General features: G+C 32.4%; 1 protein-coding gene across 1 annotated transcript in view; it reads left to right on the top strand.

The window, feature by feature from the left end:
- The window catches only part of LOC145660616 (pickpocket protein 28-like), a 151,376-nt gene that overhangs the window by 90,459 nt on the left and 37,036 nt on the right, over positions 1–23,881 (top strand). The window contains exons 8-10 of the mRNA XM_081725891.1: positions 10,035–10,302; positions 16,293–16,349; positions 20,404–20,521. Coding sequence (XP_081582017.1) covers positions 10,035–10,302; positions 16,293–16,349; positions 20,404–20,521 — 443 coding nt within the window. The remainder of the gene's footprint in view (positions 1–10,034; positions 10,303–16,292; positions 16,350–20,403; positions 20,522–23,881) is intronic.

Here is a 23,881-nt window from a genome sequence, read left to right as displayed (position 1 = left end):
TTTTCTTCATTGTAGGAACAATAAAGCCTTACAGGAAAGTCATCTTTCTGAAACAACTAATTGAAAATATGGACTTGTAGTGACCAATTGGTCAATCATAGACGGTTGTGCCCATTAAGACCTTTTCTGACGAGGAGGCGATCTAAAACATAGCAAAGTTTCATTCATTTTCACTGAAATCTAGAACATTGTTATACTCAGCTATTTTTTAAAAAGTGAGCCCGTACTGGACCAATGGTTAGTGATTGGTGGTTGTGCACATTGAGAATTTTTCTAAGGATCACAATATCTACAACATATCACGGTTTCAAGCAATTTTACCGAAATCCAGAATACAGTTATCTTCTGCTGGTTTCAAAAAAGTGGTCCTGTAATGGCCAAATTGTCAGTGATTTGTGCTTGTGGTCACAGAGACTTTTTGTCAGGATTACATTATATATAAGATATAACCGTTTCAAGTAATTTAACCGAAATCAAATTTCTATAAGGATTATGCGGGGTCCTTTCCAATTGTTTTGGAAACCAATACTAGTTTCCTTGACTAAACACAACCTCCTACCCAAAAGACAGATATAGGATCGCCTGTGACCAGATGTCAGGGAATGGATCATTGGCTCTTTCTTTCACCTCGTTTATTTGGTGTATTTTCATAATTTGCTCCTTCATTTTCACTCCAAGAAATCCAACTGAACGCAGGCATGGTTTTGGGACACTCAAATTGACACGTAAACAATTAAAAAATCGAGCAAGCAAGATGGGTAATCAGTGTAGTTATGATATTGCCGTTAAGTCCATCTCTATTTTTTCAATCATTCGAGATTTAAAATGAAACAATGTTGCAAATTGAAGAATTAAAATTACCATAGTTTACTTATTGTAGCTACATTGTGAACTACAAAAAATACGATATTCGTTAAGTGGTTATCAATCGATTTCCTCTTCCGTCTGTAAGAAAAATCAGGGAAAATGAGACAGACCTAAAAGGAAATTGTTATAGTCTGGGGTCATTTTCTCCGACTTTATCTTTAGGAGAGATAAAGTGTTTGCTGCTAGAAGTATACACAAACAGTTAATGTGCTTATCTTAATTCTGTCGGTGTATTGTTTGTCACTTTCTCATAGTGATCAGATCAAACGTCTAAACCTCAATTCAATGAATACAGAATATTTCTTAAAGAAAATACAAGCAAAGTTAGTCCATGAGAAACAGAAGGTTTAGAAAGAATACTCACAATATGAAATTAATGTGATAATTGTTGAAACAATAAGTGGATTGAGTCATAACAATTTTTTTTTAAATTTTAAGCACTTTGTTATCATCGGACGATCTGTTGCCAAAACTTGAAAACTTCCATTACAACGATCACCAGGTAAATCTTATCTTGGATAGGATATTTATTTTAACATTTAGCCCTTTCACAGAGGAAGTCGACTTTTGTCGACAAAAACAAAATTTCCTGAACATGCGAATGTCGACTATAGTCGACGTGTTGAAATTTGTTTGTCCGTATCTTGGCTTTGTCGAGAGTAGTCGCCAAAGTTGTACCGTTCATTTTTTTGTGCTCTATTGTTTTCGATAAACAATAGAAATCACACAGAAAACCTTTGGCGACTACAATCGAAAAAACCAATATACAGACAAGTTTTAACACGTCGACTATAATCGACATTTGCAGGTTAGGAAATTTTTTTCCGTCGCCTTCCACAGTGAAAGGGTTAGACTGCCATGAGATTGTAACGTGCCCGTTACAAGTAACAGGGGAAAAAAAATATAAAAATAAAAATGTAAATCTAAGATAAAAATGGTCAAATAATATTAATGTATTTAATATAATATGTGTTAAAGAAGGAGGCTTAAGCTTTAAAAAAAATTCATCTTCTTTTAAAAATAGGAGAAAAAGACATAAATGAAATAATGACGTGTAAGAATATTTCCTTTGCTATTCACAATCAAGAGTTTCAAGGTCTTGGCTTATGCGCTGGTAGGCGTTTGCGCATGGTCACAGCCTTGCAACCGCAAACAGCTTGCCTCGGCTAGCTGACTTGGGTTGGATTATCCGAACGTGCAACATCTGAATTGTTTGGTTGTCGAATGAATTACGAATCGAAATGAACTTTTCAGCTTTGCTTCGCTTTTTCTTGTCTTGAAGTCTTCGTTGTAGAAGAGTGTGATATTGAAGTGAAATAAGAATAACCCTAATACGTGAGGATTATGATAATTGTAATATTTCATTTAGTGCAATATTACGTGTGTTTGTTTGTTCTTCTAAAACTAGTGAAATTAGTGTTGCTTGAAAAGTCGATAAAAGTATTGAAAGGGAGGCTTGGTTTAGCTCTCTCTGATTCTGTTAACAAGCAGCAAATTACAGAAAAGTATCTTTGTAATACTCAGAATCACATAATTATAATTGTTTCTGAATTTTTTGTCAAAATTGTGAATGTGGGAAATTGTGGATATACGTCCCATTTTCTCAATTAAGTTACTGCTTGAATGGGGATCGTTGAAACTAAATCCTGAGCATAACCTCACTATACAGTGGGTTATTCTTGTTTGATAAATGAGTCCAAGGCAGTTGAGGGCAGAAAAACTAAAAAAATAAGAGGTAAAAGGGCGGGGTTTCAAAGGTGAGTGATTTTTCGATTTTCCTAATACATTGTTTGTCTGCGTCAATTATGTGTTTCAGTGGGTCGTCTTTTTGATTTCCATTTGACTAGCCTTTCCGCGGAATATATAGAGATTTAACGTGAGTAAGCTTGGCAAATCCAGGGGAGCAAAGGTGGAGGGATTATACCCGAAACATTTGAAATGTATTTGTTACCCTATTTCATTTCAGGTTTGAAGTTCATGATTTTGAATAAAGGAGTAAAAATAGAAAATCTTATTAATTCTGATTTGAATACTTATAAACTGAACGTAAAAATTATTTCTTTTTTTCTAAAAAGTAAAAATTGTTTGACGTGTTCGTGTTGTTTGAGAGTAATGTTTGACCGGTTTATGTTTGATAATGTTTTGAAGTTACAACGCATTTGATTGGATGTAGTAAAGTCTGTTGCGGTTGCTTTCCGTCGTGACATTTCATTTCCAAACTAATTTGCGTTAAATTAGTTAAAATAGTACTTTTTAAATAAGTATCAACGGAAACTTTTCTTTTGATTTGAAAGAAAAGGAAATCTTCATTCAGTATTGATTAAAGGTACAAATTAATTTCTTGATTTTAAAAGAAAGAAAAGATATTAGTAGTAAACAAGAGAGGTCCTTGACTGGCCTAGAGTTTAGATATTTGCGTCAAACTTGAGAGGTTCCTGACTACCCTGGAGAATATTGTTTATTGTTCAAATTTAAAGATTTACGATACATCGGATGATTCTTTCTGGAACTTTTATTATTTTTGTCGCTTCTAAAACTGATGAATAAAATAATTGATGAATCCAGATTTGATTTTGGCAGCGAGGAAAACACAGATTATTGTAAAATTTTGTAATAAATATTTTTTCCTGAAATTGTTGTGTTGTTATTTGCTTACATAATTAATATTAATTTGTGTTACAACACCCTCTGTATTTCCGAATTGAAAATAACAGCTGAGCTTTCTAGGTGTTTGTGCGTGTAAAGCCTTTTCTGCGGCCAGGTTGGATTGGGTTTCCCCACCTTGTCCGCTAGGCTACGGATAGGGGCGTTACAAATTGGTTCCAACCCAAGTCCCAACTGGATTTGTAACCGCGGACCTTTCAATCGCACCACCCAGTGTTTTACCAAAATTCGTACGTGTTTCCTCCTTCCGTATGGATTCAAGGGAATCTTCGATTTTATGAACGTCTCGAACTTCTGAATCAATCATAAATCTCAGATGATTCAGCTGGATAGCACTAGGCGCCTGAATTTCTAATAATTTGGATTCAAGTTCTAAATAATCCAAATCACACTGAATACTCGCATCATTCTTCCGAAAATTAAATCCATCCTCACAAATAAAAATTGAGGCCATAAAGTTCGAAATAGAAGAACTATCTCGTTTATTAGAGTGATGATCAGTTAACATTTCATCCTTTGGGCCAGGCTCATCACCAGATTTAATTCCCCTCAGATGTTTATGTTGAATAATCTTCTTATAATTTAATCTAACCCATTTCTTACCACCGCGTAGAATCAAACAGTTTCTAGCATAATCTATAACTGAGTTTGTTGATCGTAAGAAAGGCGTTCCCAGAAGACACATGCAAGGAATTGTTCCACAATCTTAAATGATATTCTCTCAAAATGACCTGAGAGATTCAAAGTCAATATTATCTCCCGGTTCGTTGAAAAATTTAACCCGGACGGAGCATTTACTACCTTTTCAGGAGTCAAACTAATAAATTTTTCTAATCCACAAAGCCGCACTAAGTCCAGTCGAACAATGTTAAAACTTGAACCTCCATCCACACAAATGTCAGTTAAATAATTATGAATTTTACCAACCACAAAGGAAGCGACGGTATTATCCATTTCACTAGGAATAGTTTTGACTAAAGCATTAGGTACATTAAATTGATCAGACCATTCATTCGGAACCTTGTTTTTTCCATGAACCTGAGATTCTACTTTCAAACGATTCTTTACATTAGTAGGGTAAGAATTATTTAATCCTTTATTCAGAGAAATATTTTTATCACCCACTGGAAATTCTCGATTTTGAGAACCCTGATCATGGTTTGACATTACTAAATTAGTCTTTTTCCGAGAAGAACCCATCTCCCTATTATATTCCAACTGATTTCTAAAATTTAATTCATGTTTATCAGCAATATCCATTAACTCGGATCGGGTAGCTGGGATATAATAATTCAACATTTTATATCTATGATTTGGATTCTTGCCGGCTACGATGATATTAACCATGTCTGACTCGCTAACCATAAAATTCAATACATTCATAGCAATTACTATGGATCTCACATATTGATTAACTGATTCAGACAGGCGTTGACGTCTATAAATTCTATCAGAAATAAGTGAATGCCATGCAACAGGCGTAATAAAATTATTAACAAGCCTAGATTTTAACTCATTCCAAGATATTTGATGATTTAATGCAAACAAAATTTCTTTTAATAACGAACCTTCACATTTCCCGACAAGAACAGAAAGAATCATACTCAAAGAGTAACTAGTATCCATTAGAGTTTCCTCAATTTTTGCTAATATCTCAAAAACTAGGAAACTATTACTGCCATCTGTTGTTTTAAATTCCTTAAATTTTAACTCTAGAAAATCATTAGTTCTTTTAAATGTATACTTCATCAGGAGATTATGCTCAACATTTGAAGATTCATTAGTACTAGGCAAAGTTGGCAACCCTGTTAATACATTGGTACCCATTTGAGTTCTCTTGGGTGGAGAACAATACCGCGGATGTAACGAAGTCTTGGGAGTTGAATTTCTAATTTGAGAAACCCTTCGGTAATAATCTCTAAGATTCAAATACCTTGAAGGAACCTCATTCTTATCACAACCTGAATTTCCAAAATTTCTCGAATTCCTATCATTATCAGAACTAGAACTTATTAAAGGCTCATTAAAAGTAACTTGCCTCTGATCTCGAAAAGATTCATTCAAACTCCCAATATTAACAAATCTACTAAAATTGTATTCATCCGCAGGTGACTGCAAACTACCCCCACATTCCAAACTATTAGTTCTCATAGTTGGTTGTCTAATATAAAAACTCCCTTGAGTTGGCGGAGTCAGTGACATATTCAACTGTCCAAAATCAGATCTAGTATCTGTTTCTAGATTACCGGTTCTATTTAATGTTATCAATTCTGAATATTGCTCCGGAATATCAATACTCAAATACTCCATCGGATTACACATAAGTAATATTATCGAACAATAGAGATCTAATACAACACAAATAATATAACTATAATACATAAAAATAAAATACTAACTACGAACACTACTGCGACCCAGAATTTTTGACCAAATGGAAATAACCCTAATAATTCCTTGCTTCACCTTAAATCTAATTTGTAACGCCCCTATCCGTAGCCTAGCGGACAAGGTGGGGAAACCCAATCCAACCTGGCCGCAGAAGAGGCTTTACACGCACAAACACCTAGAAAGCTCAGCTGTTATTTTCAATTCGGAAATCCAGAGGGTGTTGTAACACAAATTAATATTAATTATATAAACAAATAACAACACAACAACTTCAGGAAAAAATATTTATTACAAAATTTTACAATAATCTGTGTTTTCCTCGCTGCCAAAATCAAATCTGGATTCATCAATTATTTTATTCGTCAGTTTTAGATGCGACAAAAATAATAACAATTCCAGAAAGAATCATCCGATGTATCGTAAATCTTTAAATTTGAACAATAAACAATATTCTCCAGGGTAGTCAGGAACCTCTCAAGTTTGACGCAAATATCTAAACTCTAGGCCAGTCAAGGACCTCTCTTGTTTACTACTAATATCTTTTCTTTCTTTTAAAATCAAGAAATTAATTTGTACCTTTAATCAATACTGAATGAAGATTTCCTTTTCTTTCAAATCAAAAGAAAAGTTTCCGTTGATACTTATTTAAAAAGTACTATTTTAACTAATTTAACGCAAATTAGTTTGGAAATGAAATGTCACGACAGAAAGCAACCGCAACAGACTTTACTACATCCAATCAAATGCGTTGTAACTTCAAAACATTATCAAACATAAACCGGTCAAACATTACTCTCAAACAACACGAACACGTCAAACAATTTTTACTTTTTAGAAAAAAAGAAATAATTTTTACGTTCAGTTTATAAGTATTCAAATCAGAATTAATAAGATTTTCTATTTTTACTCCTTTATTCAAAATCATGAACTTCAAACCTGAAATGAAATAGGGTAACAAATACATTTCAAATGTTTCGGGTATAATCCCTCCACCTTTGCTCCCCTGGATTTGCCGAGCTTACTCACGTTAAATCTCTATATATTCCGCGGAAAGGCTAGTCAAATGGAAATCAAAAAGACGACCCACTGAAACACATAATTGACGCAGACAAACAATGTACTAGGAATATCGAAAAATCACTCACCTTTGAAACTCCACCTTTTTACCTCTTATTTTTGTAGTTTTTTTTGCCCTCAACTGCCTTGGACTCACTTATCAAACAAGAATAATCCACTGTATAGTGAGGTTATGCTCAGGGTTTAGTTTCAACGATCCCAATTCAAGCAGTAACTTAATTGAGAAAATGGGACGTATATCCACAATTTCCCACATTCACAATTTTGACAAAAAATTCAGAAACAATTATAATTATGTGATTCTGAGTATTACAAAGATACTTTTCTGTAATTTGCTGCTTGTTAACAGAATCAGAGAGAGCTAAACCAAGCCTCCCTTTCAATACTTTTATCGACTTTTCAAGCAACACTAATTTCACTAGTTTTAGAAGAACAAACAAACACACGTAATATTGCACTAAATGAAATATTACAATTATCATAATCCTCACGTATTAGGGTTATTCTTATTTCACTTCAATATCACACTCTTCTACAACGAAGACTTCAAGACAAGAAAAAGCGAAGCAAAGCTGAAAAGTTCATTTCGATTCGTAATCCATTCGACAACCAAACAATCCAGATGTTGCACGTTTGGATATTCCAACCCAAGTCATCTAGCCGAGGCAAGCTGCTTGCGGTTGCAAGGCTGTGACCATGCGCAGACGCCTACCAGCGCATAAGCCAAGACCTTGAAGCTCTTGATTGTGAATAGCAAAGGAAATCTTCTTACACGTCATTATTTCATTTATGTCTTTTTCTCCTATTTTTAAAAAAATGATGATTTTTTTAAAGCTTAAGCCTCCTTCTTTAACACATATTATATTAAATACATCAATATTATTTGACCATTTTTATCTTAGATTTACATTTTTATTTTTATAATTTCTTTTTTATTTCCTGTTACTTGTAACGGGCACGTTACAAGATCCAAAATTGGGTCTTAAGTGCTGATATTCGTGAGCAGGTGATACTCAGTCCTGTGTATGGTCTTTACGGCTGTTTCAAGTCTACATATCCGTATATAGTATCATGTCACTTGTTAACATGTTAAAAATTAATCTTTTGGCTCCAGAAAGATACAAAATACTTGTAGTCTGGCCCCAAAAAGCAGGAGGCGTTTTTAACATTGGCGTCAAAATGGGCGTAGCATGTTGATTCCGTTTCGCAATTTTTTTATTACTTGGTCCCACAGAGTGTTATAAACAATCTGACCTTGGCAGTCAACCTGTTAATATCATCACTAGTCGTAGCATTTCTTCGCTTTTCCATTTTCTTTCACAATATTTGTCACGTTCTTAAAGAAAAAACATTTTTCTCAAACAATGTAAAGAGTTATATCCTGCTTCTTGTTTGTTTACTATGTTGATCACTTCTTCAACAATTTTTTTTATTAATTTCTCGTTGGTTATTAGTTCACTTCCAATAATGTTCTCGACAATCATATTTCGAAACTTTTTCACCTTTTCTCCTTCGTCTCTGTGAATTAACAATACTTTTGCCTAGTATAGTATAACATTTCACGTGAAACATTTGATGAAATTTGCAATCTTCAATTTTCTTTTCTAGTTCTGAAGAAAACATGCAGATTATTTTAATCAAAATATTATTTTACATTTTGTTCATTAATTTTATCTCTATATTCTTCACAGCGTTACTTCAACTTTTCCATGATGCGTTAATTTTCTGTTCTAATTAGTTAATAATAAACGTATCGATCTGAAAACTGTGCAAATCAAATTGTTCTAGCAGATATTAATCTACCATTTCTCTTCGGCAGACTTTGTTGCAGGACTAGTATGAGGAAACTTATATGCAGGGTTCTTAATCCAATTGTACTTCTTTCTTTTCTTTTCATAATTTATGGTTGTTGATTATTGTGTCAGTTCCTTATAAGACTTTCATTATTCGATTCGAACCTATTTCCAACATACCTGCCAATCATTTTCAATTCAAAAATCTCATGTAAATCAATAAACACTGCAGAAATTCATTCTTTCCTTTTAAATATTGTTCTACTACTGTATCCTTAATAAGTCAATAGCATATTTTCTGACTGCGGGTGGTCCAAACCGAAACGGTTCTGCCTCAACTTAATTTTTTGCATCTAAATAGGACCTGGTGTTCTTTATTCTGTAATTTTACTTCCATTGGATACAGGTCAGATTCTGTACTCTTCACACTTTTCTAGAAATAATTCCTTAATCATGCTGACACCGTCATTTGAAAGGCATTTTTCTCGTGCACCGTATTTCATGTATTTTACAACGTTCTAACAACAATTCTGTGTTCCCTTCCTCTTGAGTTACTAAATATAAATTTACGGATGTTCTTCGTTAACACTGGATTACTCATTTCAAACATTGTTTTGTCAAACTAGTCCTAGATTATAGCTAATATTTCTCATGGTCATTTACCTTGTTTGGTTCGTCAGCATTGAAACTTTGACTTCTGTTCTTAATTTTTAAATAAATTTTTAATATACCTGCAATTTACATTTTTTGTAAAGCTAAAATAATAGAATATTTAATTGAACTAAATCAACCAAAAAATAAGTTATCAAATATACAAAAAGGGAAAAATATATAGAAACAAAAGAGAAAGCAAAATATTGCTATACATGTGAAAAATGTTAATAATTTTTCATTTCTAATAATTTCTGGTTTCACATTGATATCGCTGTGTTCGTTTGATATACAGTGACATGGTTAAAACTAATTCCGTAATTATATTTAAAACTTGTAAAGTAGACTATATTAACTTTTTTGAGATAAGAGGAATTGAAGTGTTTCTGGAGAGAAAGAACTCAATACCTGTTGAACTTATTATTCCTTAGTATGCACACAGTAACAATTCGAGAGCAAATACAGTTTTAAAGAAGATACATTTGTAATTGAAATACAGCAAGAAAACGTGGTATAAATTTCGGCTCAGTCTGTCTCAAATCTCTTTCGTTATTCATATTATTAGACTAAATATATGATTTTATTTTTCAGGTTATGGTTCATAGTCCGTGGGAGTTTCCAACAATGGAGGATACTTTGTCTCTAGAAACTTATAAGGATACATTTATAACAATCAATCCTTTCATGACAGTTAATGATGAGAATATTAATGGATATCCTCAAGATACAAGAAACTGTTTGAGACAAAGTGAAAGAAAACTAAAGTTCTTTCAAATATACAGCTATAAAAATTGCCAATTTGAATGTTTGGTAAATGCTACTATAAATCGTTGTGAATGTGCATTATTTTATATGCCACGTAAGTTGCAAAAAATTTAGAAATATTTTGTGGAATTAATTAGATGTTCTATATCCTCTTAACTCCTAGGCGCTCCTAAATGAGTATAATTCATTACAAAGCAATTTGCTTCATACATAAAATGATTTAATGTTTTATTTCTTTATCATGGTTTTGCATTGCAACTTCGTTGTCAGCATCTATCAGAGACTAATGTATCAGGATATTTTGATCGTAGGGTTAAAAAAACGTTTGACTGTATTTTACAATATCGTTATATGTACCAGTAATATCCTACAATGCCATCAAAACAACTAACGACCAACACTGCTTTTCATTTTTAATTCAAATAAGTTAAAGATTGGCAAAGTAATAGTATGTATCACGTGCGAACAGCTTTATCATGCTTCAGAAAGTAAAGAAAGTTCTTTCTTTAGTTCCTTTATTCGTCTCTCACCATTCAAAACACCAAAAAGGAAACTTCATGGAATGTTGAAATTGCAGAATATATAGATAATGGAGTTTACATGATTTTCTGCAGCGAGGTTATATGATACGGGACTACTGATTAACGTGGAGTCCGAACCACAAGAGCTTTCGCCGGGAATATATAGATAATGGAAGAATAAATGATTAGTTACCAGAACAATTTCTTGAGCCAGCAGAGGAACTAGATATGCTATCTAATGGAGTAAGCTTACCCCGACCAAGAGGCACAGTTCAGCGACAGGTGATAGTTCATGTGACGTGAGTGTGAGTGTGTGTGTTTGTGTGTGTGTGTGTGTGTGTGTGTGTACGTGGTCTAAGAACGCCTCGTCGACGAATGCAGCAGTCATTCCCCCAGGTTGTGGCCTTCGATCGTAGACGAAAGGTGACGTATCGCGAGTGTGGTTTGTCCTCACTTTATATTGGTGCCGGCAATGGACGGAATGCAGCTACAGTGCAGCGCATATGAACTCGATAGCTTCCCGAGGGCGCTAAGCAGTAACGCAATGGATTTCAACGACCATGTCATATCACGGGCCTCTACAAATACCACTTTGTGCATGACTCTAAGTTATACTGCCACAAGTATTGGAGGCTACAACTCTTTCGCAAACTTGGCGCATGTAGAGAAAAGTGCACAGTATCTTACTTCCACATAATTTCACACTCGTCTGAATCATAATACCGTTGCAGTAGGTTAAACGAAGTTTGCATTTCGAAGAACCTCTCGATAAAGGAACAGGTGTTATGATGTGGAGTGTCATTGGATTTCGTACATGTTGGTGCCTTCTATCCACTCACAGACGTTTGATCAGCTCTTGGTACATTGACAAATGGGTATTGTCCTACACATCCTGGATAGAGAGAATGCTGCTCTGCTCTTTTGGGGTAGTGTTTCGTAGATCTCACCTGTTAAGCGTCTAGTTGATTGTTGCAAACCAGCTAACTCCCTCACCTACAATTAATGATTTGCAGAATGGTGTCGAAAATACATGGCATGTCATACTTTAGGAGGGCTTTCGAGAGTAAATTTTGTCGATACTTCGCTACGCTGTAACCAGTTGCACTGCAAAGGGTGGTCCAACAACCTATTGACCGTATGTAGTTCTGTTCCATTGTCACCACATTGTCTCGTGCCTTCCAGAGCGCTAAGTTCAATAATTTTCTCTTTGTATCATACGTCTCTGGTTGCTAAATCTTAGTGGTGCTATCTTGATTTCTTTTTCGATGACGAACAGTGTATTCTCCTCTCACCATTAAATTTTACACCATTAAATAAAGTTAGTATTTAAAAGCTTTGAAATAAAATGGTATGAAGTACAAATAGCTACATACTATATTTGAAATGTTCTTTATCTTAGGACTAGAATAGTCTATTGAGTATAAACTTGTTTCAAACAAATCAGGATATTTATTGAGTAAATATTGAGGATTCTTGATGAAGAGATAAATTCATGGAAATTTTTAACTTTGCTGTAGAAAAATTTGAATAATATTTACTCTTTTATTTCCGATACGACCATGATACATTAAGAGGCATTGTTTCGTTTCTCATAAATCAAATTGCACTGTTTGGAGATACAAACGCTGAAATAAAGATCAAAGAAAAACATAGAAAAAGGCGCAGATGCCTTATAGATAAATAGAACTTTAGTTTCAGCGATAAATCAGAAACTATTACAGTCATTTGACTTTTTTAAATATATTTTTGACCTTCAAACTATGTTATGTATCGGTATAGCAGATCTTCAGGAACAACTGTGTCCACTAGTTCTGTCTGTCATCAAATATAAGAGAAACGAGTAACGCAAAAAAGTTATATTATATGAATATAGAGTCAAAAAAAGTAGATCACACCCACTTCCTAATTATTGTAATGAAACCGGAAGTGATAGAGAATCTGGCTTTGATTCTCATTCTTTAAAAGTATGTAGTTTCCCAATGGAAATCGTAACTAATTTTTTTAAAGTCTATTAGGGATTATTTTATAATTTAACTAAAAGTGGTGTCGTTTCTTGGACGGGCAGAATAAGAGATAATTAATATTAAACTGTCAATTAGCCGCTCCCTCCTTTTCTTTCTTTAGGAGAGAAATTTTCGAATATTCTCAGACATATATTTCCTTGTTTATAGTGAAAAGTTGTTATATCAAATTTCACACCCTCGACTCCAGCGAATCCTCACATTTCTCAAAGGCGATTCGAAAAATTGAATATTATAGAAATTAAGTTATTTTTTCTTTTTTCGCGTAAGTTTCGAAAATACATGAAAAATGCAATTCTTTTAATAAAAATTTTATATTCAAAGCTTTTTTTAATAAGTGTAGAATCATGAGCTGATGTATTCTTAAAGAGGGTTCTTCATTGTTTTATCTCTTGTTTTAAAGATGAAATTAATTTTCTGAGAGGACCTTACATTTCGATGTTAAGTAACTGGTATGGCTTCTACGACGATGAGGACTTATACTCTTTTAAATAATAATATATAATAGTATGTTTTCAAAACACACGTACATAAGACGCTTTTAGTATATAATGGTTGATTGGTTTGCGCTGTGCAAACTGATTTGACCCAAGTCTGTTAAGAATGAGTTGAAATTGGATTTTGTTCTCTTTAAAAAATCAAGATAGTGAACAATGGGAAAACCTTGTATTTCGTGAAGCTCAGTTATAGAATTTTGACAGTTTTTACAAAAATAAACTTTTCCTTCACCTTTAATTTAAGTACACTTTAATCTAAACAATGGATATATAATATCTCACAACCAAATACCATACGAGCATACGTTTTTTTTAAAAATTATACTTATTTCATTTGTTAAAGATAAACGAATACACGATAACTTCAATGAAAAGCATTTTGTTACCAGAAAAATATCTGCTATTGTTTCCCTTGACAACATTTATGCTGCACCATTAAACATGTAGACCTACAATATTTTAATTTATACATCATAATACCTGAGTCTGTTCCAAAATACTCTAATTTATTAAAGGAAAGCAAATAGGGCCTAGATCATTCTCAATTTCCATTATGATTCATTTACGTTATTTCTAAAAACAACAGTTAATTTGTTATGTATATATTAGTGGGTAAATAAATGTTGTAGAGTTAAATGCATCACATCTTTCAAATGGACTTTTATGCAAGATTTGAAAGTTTAAAAACTCAAGATTGAAAAATGACTTAATGAGTGATTATCTTAGTATAAGAGATAATTCTGCCAAGTAAAGGAGAGGTTTCCACTTGCCTTTAATCCTGAAGTACGAGCTCAATCTCTGAAGAAGTCACAGCATTCAAATTGTGAGTGACAAATTTTGAGTTAGGTGATTTCAAAGAAATTCAAGATTCAACAAGTAAAGCTCAAACATAAAGAAGTCGTGGTACCAATTGTTGAAACATTTCTACTTGAAAAGTTCTTTTCCATCCATACCAATAATACTGTACAGTCGAAGAAGAACAATTTAGGCGAAAATGCTCCTTCTAGTGCTGGCAAACGATATAAACAAATAATCTCTAAGTTATTTTTCCTAGACCTGTTCTGTTCTGAGTAGGGAGAAAAAAGTCTGCGATTCTTCCCATTACCCCTTTCCAGTATATACATACAGTCTATTCTAATGTGGTATACTAACAAATAAGCTATATCATTACTTATAGCATTTACAAAATCATGCGATCCGTATAAAGAATTTTAAGTTCATTACTGTAATACATTGTTAGTTATTCTTGGATAGAAATGTTGTGGATTGAGATTGAGAAATGCTTGCGGTTGAAATAGGTGCAGTAGAGAATATAACATCCGGCTAAGCATGCAGTATATGAATTTATAAACACAGAAGAGTAAGGTTTAGACACAATCTATGAATATTACTTTAATGGAAATAACGTAAGATAAAAAAACTTTTTGCTGAACTTTCTGGTTGTATGGGTATCACTTATCTTCCTCACAAAGTGTCAACTATTTTGGTAATCTAGCAATTCAACAAGCATTACATAACATATTTTAACAAGTTTTTAATATAATTACATAAATACATAAAATGTATTGAATATAAGTAAAATGATTATTTTTAACTCAACAGAATGTATACTCTTATCGCTTTGGCAACACAGTAATGAGTTCATACTACTTACGGGGACATTATTCAATTTGCATGACTACTCAATGTTTCAGTCACTATTCACAGATTCAAATATATTGTGATTTCTAACTGTTGTTCCAAGCTTCTACGTTTTACTTGGCATGATAAACATAAGTTTTATTATTATAAGCCATGCTTTTATAAGGTATATAGTATACACAAAATGTTAGCAGTAGAGAAAAGTACAAATTGCTTAAAGTGTTACTGAATAGATGAGGAGAAATTGTGAACCAGTTTTACATTTCATATAGATGATAAATTATTAGTTGAACAGTTATCACGGTGTTTCTTACAGATATATGGGTTATTTTAAATGATATTTTTCTGTTAAAATATTTGGAAACTACTAGCTACTAAGGAAAATGTTAATCATGGTTTGCATACATCTATACAAAACATCTATCGGTCATATGCCAAGAGCTGATAGACTACATTATTGGCAAAAATGAATACACTGACAAGAACTCTACACTCTATTAATGTACAATGTTAAAAAGAATCTAAATGACTGCATGGTACAGCCAACGTACAATATAGACGAAGTTGTAGTTTTAAAAGTAGATTTTGGAAAATATAGGAGCATATTTATTTTATTCGTACTGTAATATAATTTCAGCTCAATGTGTATTTAATATATATATATATATACGTCTGATGAAGTAGCAGTTAGTGCCTGATGAAGACAACAATACGTTATTGAAACTGTTACACTGGAATTTAGTTTTTAATAAACAAATATATATACTCTCGTCAGAAGTGTTTATTATTTCTTTATCTAAAGGATATTACGCATAATGCTGATATATATATCCAAATAACTTCACATATCCCCTCAAGCACCAGGCACCAAACCTATAAGCATTTCTGGGAAGTAATTAAATAATAATAGGCCTATACGAAAGTTTATTTTAAAAAAACAGAACTCAAAAATGCCCTATTGCAAGAATGAAACAATATTTCACCAGTAAGTGTAACAAATTTGCTACCCTTCATATTATTACGGAAGGACTCAGGTAATTTCAACTGATAAAGGGAAAACCACATAGTTTAAATTTAAACATGTTATATTTTCTTAATATGTCATTTGTACGATTATTTTTTCTATGTATAATTTCAGAGTTATTTAATTTACGTTTTTAGAGAAAGAATCCAATTATTAGTTAAAAATACCAACGTTAATACATACATACGTGTGTAAACTAATACTTGTAACTTAATTAAAAACTTTATATCTTCCATAACATATATGAATGGCATTACTGGAGTAGTATGAAGCATGGTGTTGCATGGCAACTTTTCGAAGTAATTTTTCTATCATAATATTATACTACAACGAACAACTTTATGTGCAAAAATAAAATTAAGAAAGTGTTTTCCTTTTAGGCGAGCAAAACACTTCTTATTGTTCAGATCTGTCTTGCTATGTGTGGAAAATAAAACGTAAGTAAAATAAAATGAAAAGACACATTTTTGTATTAGATATTTTTTCAATATTTAGCGATGTTATTTGTTTTCTGTATATAAGTATTCTTTGTATCTATATTAATTGACTAAGTTTTAGTTATTGAAATTTTGTATGTAGCACATTTAAGTTATGACAAAAGCCTCATTGGTTTTGCGTACACTAGGACCACTACTTATACAGCAGTACTTCGTTTATAAATAAGAACGTTAATTCATACGAAACGTATAAATATTCTCATTTACCAGATACGATTTTCATAGAACAAATCGTATATGCCGTATTTAATGGTCGTATTTCAAATTTCACAAAACAAATCAAGAGTTAGTCTTTTCTAAGGTGAGTCTAATTTGAAAACAGGAAAGCCGCATGTTCTGTTTCATTTGTGGAATTAAACATCGTAATGAGAAACTTTTACGGGAATCATTCTGTCTTAAATAGTCTCCTTTGCTCCTAAATCATCATTAAAAACGTTACTAATACTTACCTTCAGATATAGGAGGGAGTTCGTATACTTCTTCGTTGTGAAAACCTGAAACAGAATGGAAACTATTTTCTGGGTGCTGTGTTATTATGCAAATTTTTAATTACAGTAACATGTCAAATTTATTGATTTATCAAATTTATATATTTCAGAAGGATATGCGTTTAATATTACTATGCACATTTTAAATGTAAGCCAAGAAATAAACCTCTCAGGTAACGAACATTGTTTTCATAAATCTTCCGTTTCCTTTAGGACGATACTAGTAATGAGTAAAATAGGGCTATCACAAATTCAACACCCTTTTGGAAAACAAATAGAACACGTTATGGAAAATGTTTGAACCAAGAATTTCCCGTTTGCTAGTGCGCATTCAAACTTTGAGCCAAGCATATTCTACTTCTTAAGAAAAAAATATCCGATGTCAATAGCCACTTTCAACAGAATTTCAAAGTATCGTTTTCTAATAAACTATTTGCAACTTCAACATCATGAATAGTGTTAAATATTTTAATAAAATTCAAGTTCCACAAGTATGGAAGAAGTGTCGTAATTAGAAGTACTGAATCTAGAATATTATACTTTTTTCTATTGGAAAAATCCGTACAATTATTATTATTATGAATTTCACATGCTATTATTATTCATGACCTAAATTTGTTATTTTTTGTAATGAATATTCCCCTGTATAAAATATACGAGCGCAACACATATACAACGAGTATCGAGACGCAAAAGGAAAATCTAGTTTACATTATTATGAATACTTGTTGAAGTAACTATTGTAGTCACGAAAAGAATTACGGGAGGCGAAGATAAATATTTGAAAGGTATATTTGAAAACCGTTGCTCATTTCGATATTTATTTGAAGAAAAGTTAAATGAAAAATAGTTGTTCTATTCAATTGATAATATAGTTTTAAAATGCATTTCATGCGTTGCAGCTGTTGTTTTTGAGAGAAATTTAATCTTTCGTATCTTTTTAGGGTTATTTTTAAAAATGATTTTAAATGGTTCAACTTTTACCACACATCGGTTATGTTATGAATACAAAGCGAGAATTAAGATATTTTACAAATTTTCCCTTAACACTTTCGAATGCGGAATTTTAAACAATCATGGAGGACGTGGCCACATTCTTAAAGAAAGAGTTTATATAACGAGCTTTTCTTTCTCTCACGTGAGAAGGTAGTGAAATGTCTTATGTTCGGTCCATATGGTAACTTCTAATTTCCTGTAAAAGATGCATATCACACAATGATAGTCTGGCTTGAACTAAATTCTAGGTTCGAAAATTCAATTCAAACGATTTATTTTATTTTTATGTGATAACTATTGAGACGACGTTGACACCACTCTCGACTGACACTTATCACAGGTCACTAATCTTTGCGAATCGATTGTGACATACTTTCTTGTTTTGAGATTTGTTACCTTTCGTGCCTCAGCTTTTCTATACCATTTTCAGACGCTACGACGTCGCTTCTGTGTTTTGAATGATATATAGAATTTTATACGGTGTTGCAACCCAAAAACAGTTAGTTTTATAGCTCTAGGGAACAGTTTGAGACATTGATTCCCCACAAACGCCACTGGAATTGCTGCTCTACAGGAAAACTCGCTGTTCACATTTCCGCGTTATGCCACATCGGATTTTTTCATTTTTCTACGGCTAATCTATCATGTGTTTTTTTTTATGGGTGAATCCTGTATCAAACTCGTTAGTGACTGGATACTGTGCACACTGTAGTTTACTCCCTACTGTACATTTGTTCCTTCTGCAGTCTTCTTGTTGTTATACATTTATTCGTTTCTCTGTACGGACTCCATGATTTCTGAACTTCAGAGTTTCATATTTTCCTTATTTGGCAACGCTGATAACCCAATTTTTGCTTACTTTCTTTCACATTTTATGCCAGTGATTTTAATGCCATAAAATAGTATGCGTTCCATTTGAGAAACTATATCTTTGTGTTGGGATGGCAACACTCTTTGTGTGACACTACTGCCGTGTTCTTGGTCACGTGTCCCCCTCCCGTAGGTATCAGGTTACCTGCATATATTTTTCATTTTCTGTCCTTTTTCCGGCACTTTTGGGGTATAACTCGGAATAGCCTCACCCGGCCGCTGATGGTATATGTATTATACGTAGTGGATAAACAAGGAATTTCCACACCGAGTGACTATGACCAGGATGATTAGGGATCTACAATTAGTCACGGTACCAATTTTCATAAATCTAGTTGTTACGGTTCGCATACGTTCCTTATAAGCGTCGCAAACTGCTTTGAATAATAGTAAGGGGTCGATCTGTTGCTGAAACAGTGCTCCAAATATAATGCATTTTATAGGATACTTCTAAAACGAAGAATTTTTTAGACTATGCCTCTTCCACAGAAGTGGCCAGTTCCGAATTTAGTCTAAATCGCGTGTGTTCAATATTTATTGCTCTATTAAAAGTGTCTGCAGAATATCTTTATAAACCGTCCTTAGTACAAGGCATTTTACGGAGATATCAGCTACAACAGCAACATCAATATAAGGTTGTCGCTGACTGCTGGGTGCTGGCACACGTAGGCATTTGGGGAAACGAACGTGCTAACACATCAGCCAAGAACGTGACATTGAGGGTGATTGCACTGGAGAAATATCTCGCTTGCACTCATCTCATTAACTATCGTCCTATGGATGTGATCTCACTGGAAAACAAATTGATTTGAGGCAAGTGAGAATGAACTTTACTAAGTAAAATCCAGTGAGGACTTGGCAGAAGTCGTCACATACTACTCGCCGAGATGAAGTTATCCTTACGTGCTTGGATATTGGACATTATCATATCAATCAGTCTTGCGAAGTACGTGGTGCTAATAGTACTTACTATGGAGATTTAGTCGGCCCACTGAGTATTCTTGGAAAATCACCAGACTACTAAGGCATCAAAGAACGTTAAGGGCTGAATACATGTCTGAATCAGATTTAAGGGGATAATGTGCTTTCTAGTGCCCTATTCTCACTTATATTTCTGCGATTGCAATAGTTTACGCATTCTGACTTTTTTTCTTATAATGTGTTACTCATTGCTTTTTAAAAATAGTTTTCTAGCTGTATCGTTTCCATTTTCTTCCTAGTCTTCTAGCATTTTCATATTTCGTATTAATTTTATTTTGTTTTTCTCTATTTTTAAGAACTTTTACTTGGATTTCACATTTTTAGAAGGTTAAATCATGTAATTTATTTCTTAAAGGAAAGAAGAATGCTAGAATGTTTCATGATTCGAAAAAGTGGAAAATCTAAAATATCCGTAAAGTCGTTACTGCTCTTGAACTAACAGAAATCCCAGGTGTTTCAGAATACCAAATATCATTGTGTTATGCCACATTTTATTAAATGTCTCATTCTATTAAACGTGCACTGCACTTATTATACCAATCACTGTAGTGGGTACTCTAATTTGAAAATTACTTCAGAACTTTACCAACATAACATAACTATTATTAGAAATTTTTATACAATACAATAGTGAATTATATTAAAAATATTTTTAATAGGAGATCAGTCGAGAATACTGAAGGAATGCAACTGTAAATATGCGTGTACGGAAATTCAATACAAAGGTTCAATACAAGTTACATACTTCGCTGAAGAGAACAGAAAAAACAATAGGAGGTAAGTAAGTTTCTATTGATGGAATTCACTTAATTAACACTTGCTTATCTATCTATCTATGCATCTATCTATCTACCTATATCTATCTATCTATCTATCTATCTATCTATCTATCTATCTATATATATATATATATATATATATATATATATATATATATAACATAAAATAGTGTTAATACGAAAAAATTATAATAATAAAAGCGAGTATTACAAAGATGACCACTATTTTAGCATGTTATTCAACACCAAGAATTGTAGGTCTGTTGATAACGGTTTGACAGGAAGCCGGTGTGAAATTAAACAACGGTGTTAGATAAACTAGACGGATTAAGATGGTAACCTAAAAATTGGAACAGTGCAATGTTGCTCTTCAATCTATATCCTTGTTTTAGTAGCACTATATCGCACGTGGTTAAGAACTTATTCAATTTGTAATATTGATAACTTTATTTTTGATTTGTGATCACTCAAATCTTTCGTTTACTAAGCAAGATTATGTAGCAAACGTATAACAATTATTTCAATATCTGTGAATTAGACATATACATGTATCCTGTAATCCAAGTTACTTTCATTGAGGATCTGTTTTAGTTTTTACTTTGAGTTCTGAACAAAGATTTACATCTTATATTTGATGTTAGACCAAACTAATGTGCAACATATTATATTCCCTTCAATATTTCAGAGAATATCTTTTTGTGAGTATAATTGTGACCAAATTTATATTAACAAAAGTGATTACATCTGTTTCTGATTATTTTGCATATCTTCTAGATGTTTATAATTCTTTAAGTCTCTTCAAAATGACCCTAAGAAAAGGACGTTTAAGATCGTGTTGAATTACTTTACTACTAATTTATTGGTCATGCTTATTTTCGATCGAGGAAGCGCGATTGTGAAATTGTAACATTAAAGTCCATAATGTTCCTCTTTCTCACCGAATATATTTCGCGATTCGTAACTATCCGTAAATAGTTTATATCAAATATTTATTACCCCATGTAATAGTCATTCCCGTTTCATTAGGATGAAAATGTTTCTGTAATTGTTTGGCAGGTGTTCCAAATAATTTATGTCACTGTATTTTACTTTACAGTTTTAAGTTTAATTTATAAATATAACATATATTATGCAGTTATGAACCACGTTTGTTTTATACTTATTGTATACATGTTGGAAGAGTTCGTAAAAATGTTAATTGGATATACTTAAGGGTAAATTGAAAGTCGCTATTTAAGCATATGCAATTAAAAGAATTATGCTTATTTAAAACAATTAAGTTATTTCAGTTAAACTACATTTTGTTCTTTTTGAATTCTTAAGGTAAATAAATTTTAATAAGATTTGCAGAATTTTCCAAATATTAATATTTTTAGTTATATTATTTTTCCATAATCTGGAGATTTTCGTGTCCATATGCTTAAAATTTGAGTAGTATGTAAGCTTGAGTTGGCACTGGCATTATTCTGATGAGAAGAGAAGAATAATGCATAAAGTGTATGGGCCATAAATAATATCCTTTTGAAATGTCCAGTTGTTGCAAGCTATTGCCGGTGTCATAAATTAATTTCGATAGATTCTTGTCTACGGTAGAATTTTAATTAGTTTGAACGACGTGGAAAAATCATAGCTTGAAATATTGAAGTATCCCATATATTGAGAGTAGCCGCAGTTGAAAGTAAAATCTAAATCTGTATATGAAGAACTGAGATCAAATTACAACATTACTCTGGTAAACGAATAGTTTAAATTTTTTTTAGTTGAAGTGACTCTTTTGAAGTATAGTTAAATTTTTATTAAACCAAAGTCTACTTTTCTATTGAGAAGCTAGACCACATATTCTACACATGTTTAATATAAAATTTGCTAAGTTTTGTAAGAGTACTACGTTAATTACAAATGTAGCTGAGTAAATGCCTTCAGATTACTCCTACTAGTAGAATGAGATAAGTACGCTACATTCCCAGCGCAATGAACAATGTTTTCTGACGTAAATTGGTAGGTTCTGGGCAATAATTTCTTACTTAATAATGTTTTGACTTTAGAGCAAATTTAATGCGCGAAGTACAAAATCCATGCGCAAATTTAATGCGTTAATGCGCATTTAACGTTCATAATAAGTACTAGAATACCTGTAGTTTACACTCAATTTGTAATTTTCTACAATGGAATTATCATACGCATTAGTTCGCAGAATACTAATTGAAAAGCTTGTTTGCGAACACAGCTTAAGTCATTTATAAGGATTTGTCATTTTTTGTGATATTTTAATATCCCAAGTTCCTCTCCTTCCAAACATGTCCAAATTATACATGTCCAAATGTATCATGTTCACCGACGTGATTATATTGAAATAATAATTATGGAGAATGTAAACATGATATAAAGTGATGTATAAGGTCCATTGATAGCAGAGAAATTAATTAAATATAAAAGCCACTGAAATACAATTAACAGAAATGTGAGATTAATTGAGGGGAATTGCAAAAGAAGTAAATATAATTATTTTAATAAAAAATAATCATTTCATATAGTGGCAATCTGTACGAAAAAATATTGTTTCTAAAATCAAATGTACTGGTTATCAATAGTCTGCCATAAAATGGTAATTGTACTGTTAAGATGAGTGAATAGATATGAAAAATGATTGTGTAGAATATTAAATTCAAGAGTGAGAGTAGTTTCTGTCAATGTAGGAAACCAGTAATTTATATTTACAAGTATGAAAACTATTCAATTATGTGCATGAATATTTACATACCATTGACTTGAAAGTGGAAAATCTCAGAATATAAAGAAGAACAAATTTTGTTTGGCTAATATAGTGAATTGTGAACATTGATTCATTCCGTAAGTACACAAATCTATCCCAAGAATATTATACAATATGGTTTTATGTGATTCGAATAATTATTTTTTAAATTGTATTTCAAATAACTTTCTTCTAACTGTAATTGAATCAGTTGTATGAGAAGCCAGATTTGTAAAATAAAGTTCTGAATTTTGTGATTTAAATAACATCTACGAAAGAAAATCTCGGGATATTAAGAGTAGTTCAACTTTTACGGTTTATAAAGAGTGGCTTAATGGGTGTCGAAATGTCACAAACTAAGAGAGAAATACGAAGCAGGGAATACGGAACTTCTTTTTAATGTTTCGAAATTTGAGTTTTATGGACTAATTGGCCATCCCATACGACTGATTCAATTTTCAACAGCTATGTTTTAATCTTGTTACTTGTTTATATGAGATCGGATTCAAGAAATACTGAGCATTTTAAAAACATTGTGTAGAACATATCCTTGTTATTCGACTTTCCTCTCATTATGTGTGGTATCAGTTGTTTTTTTATTTTTCT

The sequence above is a fragment of the Thermobia domestica genome, chromosome 9 (assembly GCF_964235325.1).
Source record: "Thermobia domestica chromosome 9, izTheDome1.hap1.1, whole genome shotgun sequence".
Taxonomy (NCBI): domain Eukaryota; kingdom Metazoa; phylum Arthropoda; class Insecta; order Zygentoma; family Lepismatidae; genus Thermobia; species Thermobia domestica.
This window is presented reverse-complemented; position numbering and strand designations above follow the sequence as displayed.